This window comes from Thrips palmi, unplaced genomic scaffold (genome assembly GCF_012932325.1).
Source record: "Thrips palmi isolate BJ-2018 unplaced genomic scaffold, TpBJ-2018v1 HiC_scaffold_3, whole genome shotgun sequence".
Taxonomy (NCBI): Eukaryota; Metazoa; Arthropoda; class Insecta; order Thysanoptera; family Thripidae; genus Thrips; species Thrips palmi.
The window spans coordinates 4,266,484-4,276,012 of record NW_023144630.1 but is presented as its reverse complement, the minus strand read 5'-3'; the positions used below and the strand labels follow the sequence as shown (position 1 = coordinate 4,276,012).

The 9,529-nt window shown below is 62.5% G+C and overlaps 2 protein-coding genes across 2 annotated transcripts; both read left to right on the top strand.

Moving 5' to 3' along the window:
- Positions 1-2,767, top strand: LOC117648433. Its single transcript, XM_034390937.1, has 6 exons — positions 1-76; positions 309-502; positions 739-923; positions 1,072-1,339; positions 1,809-1,986; positions 2,502-2,767. Exons 1-6 carry the CDS (start codon positions 7-9, stop codon positions 2,765-2,767), a joined length of 1,161 nt encoding a protein of 386 aa, XP_034246828.1. The 5' UTR covers positions 1-6.
- Positions 2,768-7,028: 4,261 nt separating this feature from the next.
- Positions 7,029-8,172, top strand: LOC117648260 (pro-resilin-like). Its single transcript, XM_034390679.1, has 3 exons — positions 7,029-7,073; positions 7,334-7,549; positions 7,624-8,172. Exons 1-3 carry the CDS (start codon positions 7,059-7,061, stop codon positions 7,903-7,905), a joined length of 513 nt encoding a protein of 170 aa, XP_034246570.1. The 5' UTR covers positions 7,029-7,058; the 3' UTR covers positions 7,906-8,172.
- The last annotated feature ends 1,357 nt before the right edge of the window (positions 8,173-9,529 follow it).

Here is a 9,529-nt window from a genome sequence, read left to right as displayed (position 1 = left end):
CTCCGCATGGCCTCCGCCATGTGGTCGCGGGCCGCCGAGGAGTCCGTCGACAGGGTCTGGGAGTACTACCTGCCAGGTACCGGTGTCCGGCGCCGACCAACCGCACGGCGGCGTTGGCGGCGCGCGGCACGGCGCGCGGCACGGAGCGCCTGACGGGGACGGGGTAGGCCGCACCGCGACACGCGCCCGCAGCAGGTGGCCTACGCTGGACCGTTCCTGGCCGGCGCGCCGCCTCGCCGCCCGGGCCGCTTGCTCTCCCTCCCCGTTGCTCCTCGGCTTGGTGCATGTTGCAGACTTCGCGTACGTAGTGCGGGCGCAGGAGCAGGCCAGGGTGGCGTTCGGCTCGGCGCAGAGCCGCGCCGTGCTGCCGCTGGCCGGCCCCGGCGGCGGCGCGTCCCGCCTCGCGCTGCTCGCCGTCAAGGCCACCGACGACCTGGACCACCTCGGCCCGGCCAAGTACACCACGCCCACGCTGGGCGCGCTGCACGACGTCCTCACGAGGGTACGACGCTTCCCCGCCGCCCGCCGTGGCCGCGTGGGCTAACGCACCCGTTTCCAACTTTCAGTACCCGGTTCAAATCCACATCCTTTGAAATTTCCCGTTCGCTCGCAGCACGTGCTGGTAATCAGCCGCGCGGCGACGCCACGCGCTTATCGCTGAGCTGCTCTGCCGCGCTGCGGAGCGGCAAACAGGCGCAGTCGCGGGTTCGAATACCGCCGTCGTCCGTTTTGTTGCAGGTGACGACCAAGCGGCCCGACGTCGGCCCCGGCGGCAGCACCGCGCCGCGCTTCAGGGAGGTGGACCAGCACCTCCCGGCGCCCAACACGTACCAGCTGCCGAGCCGGCGGCCAGCCACGCCCAGCAAGGCGCCCTTCAACACCACCACCACCAGGAGGCCGCTGGTCACGTCCAACACCCCCGGGTAAGCAGCGCAGTGGGCCAGAAGACCGGTGGAGGCGGACAAGACTCTGGACGCGTTTTGAGCTCCAGAGTCGCTGAATGGGACTCGAATTGAACGTGTGACCCCACCAATGGATTGCTCGTTCGGTTGCCAATTGAAACTTGCGCAGGCCCGGCTCCTACAACCCCGGGGCCTTCAGCCAGCCCGGCGTGGCCGTGGTGGTGCGGTGCGGCCAGGGCGACGGCCCGGGGCGCTGCGAGGCGTGCCAGGAGGAACTGGCCGCCGAGTTCTGGTCGCTGGACGGCCACGTGGTGCAGGGGCTCCCCCGGGACGCGCTCATGTGCCAGGCCTGCATGCAGTCGGCGCGCGCGCTGCTGCGGGCGGCCGGCGCCAGAAGCAAGACGCGCTTCACGCGCTGGCAGCTGGACGCCTTCAAGGTGAGCACTCGCTGTCTCTCTCGCACCCACAGGGAACGCCCCAAGAGTGCGAGAGAGACAGAGCGACGAAAACGAGCCTCGGCGTTAGCTTCAATTAACAGTGGCGCCGCGACAAAATTATCACCACACCGCCACCAAGCCAAAGTAAAAATATGGACCGACACAAGTTTGGAGCAGACGAGTGTGACGAGTAGTCGGGAGCCAGGGCTCCAAGTGCCGTGCCCCCTCGCAGTGTGCCAGACGGGCTGGCCCGGGTACCGGGTAGCGCCCGACGGGTGGGCAGACCCCAGCGCGGGGCTGCCGCTTGGGTTGCGGTTGGCAGGATCGGGCGTGTGAGAGAGAGAGAGGGCGACGGAGCTCGCAGGAGACAACACAGTAGCCGTGCCCCATGTCGCTGAGGCACCCACTTTACATTTCAAAGAAACAAAGTTTAAATTTTACTTTTTAAAAACTTGCTTGGTCGTTCCAGAAAACCCGTGACTGCTCGGACATCCACCGGCACGAGGGCACGAAGTCCAAGATCAGTCTGGTGGACCCCAAGACGGTGGCGAAGCGGCGCCGGAAGGAGGCCTACCTGGCCAAGTACTTCCGGGACCAGGCCGTCGTGAACCCCAACCTGATGGCCGGCACCGAGCCCGCCAAGCTGAGTAAGGCCTAGCCCATGCGCCCATCGCGCCCTGCGCCCGCAACAAACAACAACAACAACAGAAAAGCGCGGGAAAGAGAACCAGCAACAACAACAACATAGATTTTAGTGCGCTGACGAGCGGCATTCTAGCGATCGCCGTGCACACTGTATTCCTTTGACAGCAGCCGTCGCGGCCGGCCAAGTCTCTCTACCGAGGCATCCCTGTCTTGCAGATACCCTGTAAAAATACCTGTGACTGGAATTATTTTTCTACAAATTGACATTGACAATAAAAGGCGGTGCTTCGGTGGTAACTCGGAGCCGTTTGGTTTTTTCCAACCACCACTTTTCCCAGAAACCACAGCTATTTTCAAAAAGTCTTTAATTTAGTAATTAAGATTCGTATTTTGCTTTAAAAATATGCTAAAAAAAACGAGATTTTTTAGTTTTTAAGGCTTTTTTAGAAACAAAAAAAAAATTCTAGTTTCCCTGGTTGCAAGGACGTCCTAACGCGATGCGCGGCGTGCCCCACAGCCGAGGCGGAGGTGGACGCGGGCCGCGGTCCCCGGCCGGACGCCTTCTGCTGCCTCCACGAGGCGTTCAACAGCTTCAACAAGGACAACATGTCGTTCGGACTGCGGTCGCTGCGGGTGCCCTCCGACGTGCTGTACAACACCATGAGGCGGTGCGCCCTGGACTTCCACCCGTCGCGGTCCTCGTCCACGCGGACCTCCGTCAGGGAGTCCGTCAGGGGGTCCGTCAGGGAGTCCACGACCCGCCGCCCCTCGCGCACCAACTAGAAGCACTGCCCGTCGACGCACAGTGCGCCACAAGACCGGTGGAGGTGACTCTAGACGCGTTTTGAGCTCCAGAGTCGCTGAATGGGACTCGAACCGAACGTGTGACCTCACCAATGGATTTCTCTTAGAACGGGGAATCCATTGGTGGGGTCACCCGTCCGCTTCGAGTCCTGTTCAGCGACTCTGGAGCTCAAAACGCGTCCAGAGTTTGGGCCGTCACCACCGGTCTTCTGGCCCACTGTGCGACGCTCGGCAGGCGCAGAGAAAACGGACTGCCGAGTGAATTTGCCACACTCGCGTTTTATGCTAATCGCCGCCCTGCACTGGCAGGGCGCGCCTTGGTGGTCGTGTCCACAAGTCCCACCATTTTAGTTTCGATTCTTTTGCCCGCCCTCGCGCTGTTTCGCGAGGGCGCACCCGCTGTCCGGCATTACGCCCACAGTCGTATTGCTCCCGTACCTGTTCAAGTATTCCCCAGACTCTTGTTCCCCTGGTGGCGTCCGATATGTCTGGACGGCCGCAATAAAAGTTGAGCCCGATAGACTCGAGAGAAGATCTCCCCTCCCCTTTCTCGCTTCCCAAAAAATTCCTCGCCATGGAGAGACTCGCGGTGCCAACAGTGGCAGCCCTGCATGCTGTGAGTCGTTTTCGTCGCTCTGTCTCTCTCGCACTCACGGGCGTCCCGTGAGGGTGCGTGAGAGACAGAGCGACGAAAAGACTCTGGCGGCGAGACGCTGCAAAGCGGGTCAAGCCGCGCACCGCAGGCCTGCCACCTGTCAAACTTGGAGGGCCTCGCTGCCGCCGCGCCGCCTCGCGTGTTGCGGCATTGTAAGCACGACGCATCGGCTGGCCGGCGGGTTGCCAGCCCTGCAGGGGAAGGGCGCCGCCAACCTGACAAAAAAAGCCAAAGCTCTCGTGTTTTAAAAAAAAGCTCTGGTGTTGCCAATTAAGTTAGCAGAAATTCCCACGATGCACCGGGGCCGAGAGGGTTGCCAACCTCAGCCTCCAGCTCTCGAAGTAGGTGACCCGAGGGTGGCCACCCTGTCGACGCCGGTGCGTGGTATGCGAATTTTGGAAGGCGTGTGGCAACTCTGGACGCTGGGCGGCGCTAGGCGGGCAGCCTCGCCAAACCCTGACCCGCACACTGTGATGAGGGGCCACCCAGGGCACAGCCCACTCGGCCTACTCGTTGATGACGGGGAAGGCGTGGCCGGGGAGGCGGCACAGCCCAGGCGGGGCCCAAGGCCACCCTTTGAGAGGGGCCCTTCATCTGGCCCATTGACGGCGGCGCGTGCTGCACCGGGCGCTGCACGTCCCCGTCGACCGCCAGTCTCCCTCCGTCTCTCTCGCACTCACGGGGCGTCCCGCACAGGTGCGAGAGAGACAGAGCGAGTCTGCAGAGGCGGCGGCAGCGACGGCGCGGCTAACACAGACATCGATGTGCAGTAGAGCGGCAGACGGGCAATGACGGCGACCTCGCGGCGCCCCGCGCTTCCAGTGTGCCTCCGGCGTGCTTCCACCCTGTGCGGAGTGCGGACCGCCGAAAGACGCGAGACGCAGAGACGCGTCTGCAGTCTTGGGTCTCCGCGCCCCGCCACGCCGCGCCACGCCACGCCGCGCCCCGCCACGCCACGCCCTGAGTCGTGCTCCCGGGCTGTCACCGCGTCGCCGGGTTTCCGCGGCGGGGCGCCTCACGGGGGGCGCTTCCGAACGCCGCTCTGTCTCCGTCGCACTCACGGGGCGCGCCCGCCGGGTGCGAGAGAGACAGAGAGGCGGCGCCTGGAAGCCTGGAAGCGGTACGCCTTGCCTCGCCGAGCCTCGCCGAGCCCCACTTTGTCGGCCCATTACCCGCCGAGCTGCAAGGAGCGCGAGCGGAGCACCTACAGTGTAGTCGCTACACACAAGGATAACGCCTCTAACGAGACGCCGGGCTCAGCCACACACTGCTTTACTTTTTCCCAAGCCTTTTTTTCAAATCCCGATCTTTTGTTGATCAGGCGCGAGCAGCCGCGCACAGTGGGCCAGAAGACCGGTGGAGGTGGTCGGAAATTCCAGACGCGTTTTGAGCTTCAGAGTCGCTGAGTGGGACTCGAATCGAACGTGTGACCCCACCAATGGATTGCTCTCCGGACGAGGAATCCATCGGTGGGGTCACACGCTCGGTTCGAGTTGGAATGAATGTGACAATGTTCTGCATGCAGCCTCGTCAGCCCCAGAGGCAAGCCTGGAGCCTCATTAAGCGTCACCGCCTCAACGGATAATAACACTCAGCAGGAAGAACCGCTTTCGCGTGTTCCTGCTTTTTTCGCGTGAAACTCGCAGTCGGCGTGAACCAGGGTCAGGATATGCTTTGCTGCAGCAAGTCGTTAAGCCCACAAAAATGGAGGAACCGTACGGCGTTGTGCGCGAGCTCGCTAGCGAGGAAGGCCTGGCAGGCGTTTAACCCTCCCAGATTTGACCTCGGCTAGGCGCTGCTCGGCGTCGCCCAGCGCGCACCGCGCACCGCGACCTCTACGGCGGCAGACAGTGGCGGCAGCAAGGAAATGGATGCCCCAATTGGGGCTCCGTAGGGCACAGGAGCCTGCTCGCTGTAAGGCCCTCGTCTAACCTAACCACAGTGGGCCACAAGACCGGTGGAGGCGGCCAAAACTCTAGACGCGGTTTGGGCTCCAGAGTCGCTATGGGACTGGAAGCGAACGTGTGATCCCACCAATGGATTCCTCGTTCGGAGAGCAATCCATTGGTGGGGTCACACGTTCGGTTCGAGTCCTGCTTAGCGACTCTGAACCTCAAAACGCGTCCGTGATTTTGGCCGCCTCCACCTGTCTTCTGGCCCACTGTGCTATCCCGGCCGCTGCACTGTCAGCAGGGCAGCCTCGGTCTTGCAGACACCAGGTCCTGGAGTCATGAAGCCATCGGCACGTCCGCGTCGCCATTCGCGCCCCTCGAACGCGCTTGCTCGCTCCGCGGAGAGCCCGCTGCACCAAGTCCTCGCCCTGCCGATTTGCCGCGATCCACTTGCTCGGTCCGTCCGTCTCTCTCGCACTCGTAGGGCGGCCCCGAGGGGTGCGACAGAGTCATGCGCGGCAGCCCAGTGCAGCCCAGTGCAGCCCAGTGCCCCAGCCCTTCAGGCGACGCTGGCGGCGACAGGCGCCCCGCCATTGCACACTGGATTTGCCAGAAGACCGGTGCAGGACGCCAAAACTCCAGACGCGTTTTGAGCTCCAGAGTCGCTAAACAGGACTCGAACCCAACGTGTGACCCCACCAATGGATTCCTCGTTCGGAGAGCAATCCATTGGTGGGGTCACACGCTCGGTTCGAGTCCCATTTAGCGACTCTGGAGTTCAAAACGCGTCTGGGAGTTTTGCCGCCTCCGCCGGTCTCCTCTGGCAAATCCACTGTGCATTGGGCCGCCCGACCGCACAGGTCGGCTCTCTTCGCGCGTCGCGCCAAGGATCCAATTTTTGCCCGTTTTGGGGCGGCCGTCTGTGCACGGGGCGTGGCGTGCATGGCCACAGCGGACTGGTTCCGAACGGCACGCGTTCGGCGTCTCTGTCCCACTCACGGGACTCTCCGCGGCGGTGCGAGAGAGACAGGCGACGCTTCGGAGTCTGTCGGCAGAGTGCGGTCGGGGCACCACCATGGCACCGCCAGCACAGCGCCCTGGGTACCGCCTCGGCGACTGCGGTGGCCTGAAGTGTCAACGAGTGACTGTGAGTGACTGGAGCGCGAGGAGTGACTACGCTAGTGGTCTACAAGTGCGGCTCCAGAAAACAGGGAGTCTAGTATCCTGGAAGTGACTGGACAGGGAGTCCAGTACTAGGGTCCAGCCGTGGCTGCACTGCACTGCATCCAAGAGCGGGGACCACATCTTGTCCACTGGCAGAAGTCACGGCCCACGAAATAGTGGGAGTGCCGGCCGATTGATTTGGCCCAGGCGAAGCATACAGTGGCAGGGTCGGCAGGGTCGGCAGGGCCGGCAGGACACCCCCCCCCCCCCCGCGAGCCCCACCAGGCCGCCAGGCGTCACCCACTTGAGCTATTTGGCCATGCGGCGCCACGCAGCTTTTGCACTGCTCTACTGGAGCACTTTGGCCGCCCCCACCGCCCCCCACCGCCGCCAGGGCCGCCAGGGCCGCCAGGGCCGCCAGGGGCGCCAGGGAGTGCATCGCAGGGGAAGGGCGTCGCAGCCAGCACTCCGCGGATTCGCCTCGTATATAAGCAGCGCCGGGCCGCCGGGGAAGCATTCGGCTCCCATCTGCCGTCTCAGTCTCAGGTCCACTCGCACAATGGCGCACAAGCAGGTACGGCAGTGCGTTTGCCAGGCGGCCAAGGCGCGTTTTCAGCTCCAGTGTCGTCAAAAGGGACTCGAACTGATCGTGTGACCCCACCAATGGATTGCCCTTCCAACGACGAATCCATTGGTGGGGTCACACGTTCGATTCGAGTCCTGTTTAGCGACTCTGGAGCTCAAAACGCGTTTCGAGTTTTGGCCGCCGGCGCCGGCCTTCATAGGCCCACTGTGGCTTTATTTCTGACCCGCGCTCCGCTGCTCCGCCCCCAGCTGTCCCTGGTGTGCGTGGTGGTTCTGGCCGCCCTGGTCGCCCCACTGCAAGCGCGACCCGAGCCGCCCTCCAGCTACCTGCCCCCGGCCAGGGGCGGTGGCTTCGGCGGGGGCGGCTTCGGGGGCGGCGCCAACAGGCCGTCCTCCAGCTACGGGGCGCCCTCGTCGTCCTACGGGGCGCCCAGCGGCGGCGGCGGCGGCTACGACGACCAGTCGGTGAGTGGTGCCTGTGTGTGCTTTCGCTGCTCCAGTTGTGCGCTCTTTGGTGATCCTGACTGACCGCCTTGCAGGAGCCCGCGAAGTACGACTTCATGTACGAGGTGGACGCGCCCGAGTTCGGCACCAACTTCGGCCACCAGGAGAGCCGCGACGGCGACGTGGCGCAGGGCAGCTACCACGTGCTGCTGCCTGACGGGCGCATGCAGACCGTCAAGTACATCGCGGACGCCAACGGCTACCGCCCGCAGGTGTCCTACCAGGGCGGCGGCGGCGGCTACGGCGCGGGCGGCGGCGGCGGCTTCGGCGGCTACCCTGGCGGCAGGGGCGGCGGCAACGGCGGCTACCAGTACTAGGACGACGACGACGACCACCGACTGGCGACCACCACGCGGGCGTCCCGCACCCCGCACGGCCCCGGGGAGGAGTGTCCCGACCCTGCGGGGTCCAGGACGCCGCCGAACAACACCGACGGCCACCTCCTCCTCTGGCGGAGGACCACCGCGTTCCGACTGACCTCACCGACGAACACCAGACGACAAGACTAGATCACGCCCAAAGCGCCTTGCCTGTGAATAGCGTTTAAGTCAACCAATCGTATAATAATAAAGGAATGTGCAAGCCTGATGCCATGACATCCAAAAATCGATTTCGTTTTTCAAACCCCCCGTCCAGCTACGTGCTTTCAATCGCAAGGAAGTATGAGTTTTTTTAAAAAAATCTCATTCAACGAACGTTAATGAAAGCAGATGATCCGTCGCGTTTCACAACTGCTGTGACAGCCGAGAGGTTACAGACGTGGGATCGAGTTACCGCAGGCGGGCGTTCGAATACCAGCGTCACATACGTTTTTTCGACTGACTATCCTAAGGGTGGTGGTTCGAGGCCATCCGAGCGGAGCCGTGTGCAACAGACCCACATGCCGGAGGTTCGACTCCTAACAAATAATATTTCCATTTAATTTTACTGCCTCACCCAGTGCGGTTGAAACCCGTGAACGTGAGCCCACTCCGTGCATGGGACGTGGTGGTCCAGGGAGTAGAGGCGTCGGTTCCCAATGCTAGGATCGGCGGTTCGACTCCCCCAACTTCTTGCGAAATTTTGACCGGTTCGGTCGAGTCCTGTTGCGTCAAGAACCCACCTCACGCCGGTCCCCTCATCATGGGCCGTGGTGGCCGAGAGCGTAAAGTCGTGTGATCCCGGTGGCGGGGTCCGGGGATCGAATCTCATCATTTCGTTACATTTTTCGACTGCCTTCCTCCCACTGCAACTCAAACCCGTCGTCCAACACGCTGCCAGACGTACAAGCGTGATAGCGTAGTGGTCAGAGTCACATTCACCTGGCCACTCCGCTGTGGGTGTCTAAAAAGCAATCCGCTTCGGCGGGTTGGCCTCGGCACTGGAGCGATGGAGTATTTGATCCATCAATCCAGACCATCCGGTGTGTGGTTGCGGGTGGTGCCTCCTTGACTCGTCGGGGAGGCGATGATAAGTCCTTTGAAGCTGGCCTAAAACGCTGTATGTTCGGTACGGGAGCGCCGGACAGTGGGGGTACCATGGGGTACACAACCAACCCTACGAAAACAAGAAGCTCCCACCAAACCTCTTCTCTGTCTGAGTCTCTCTCTGTCTCTCTGTCGTCTCACTCTACGTCCCGCCCCTCTAAGAGCTTCGTACTGGGTGCTCTCACCCAGCTGCCTGAGCTTTGGGGTCCTACTGGGTCCCCCGGCGAACGCTTAGAGTCGCTGACGGGATTAACCCCAGGTACCTGATAGCACCGGTTCCCATCCCGAACACCGAAGTAAAGCAGGAGGCCTCCCCATTAAGACTGGGGAGGGGGTGTAGAGTTCAAATTTTTTTCTTTTCCCTTTCAAATTTCTCAGTCAATACTCGTTCGGTTTCCTTATACGGGGTAGTATGCGGGCTCATTCCAAATCATCAAAACACGTTCGCAGAACGCTACTGCCCCTATAAAGAACC

Excerpts from the sequence above, each read along its gene's own strand:
- LOC117648433 (XM_034390937.1), top strand. The coding sequence starts at position 7 with ATGGCCTCCGCCATGTGGTCGCGGGCCGCCGAGGAGTCCGTCGACAGG. Across the intron at positions 77-308 it reads CTGGGAGTACTACCTGCCAG|TGCGGGCGCAGGAGCAGGCC; the intron begins GTACCGGTGTCC and ends TCGCGTACGTAG. Across the intron at positions 924-1,071 it reads GTCACGTCCAACACCCCCGG|GCCCGGCTCCTACAACCCCG; the intron begins GTAAGCAGCGCA and ends AAACTTGCGCAG.
- LOC117648260 (XM_034390679.1), top strand. Across the intron at positions 7,550-7,623 it reads GCGGCTACGACGACCAGTCG|GAGCCCGCGAAGTACGACTT; the intron begins GTGAGTGGTGCC and ends ACCGCCTTGCAG.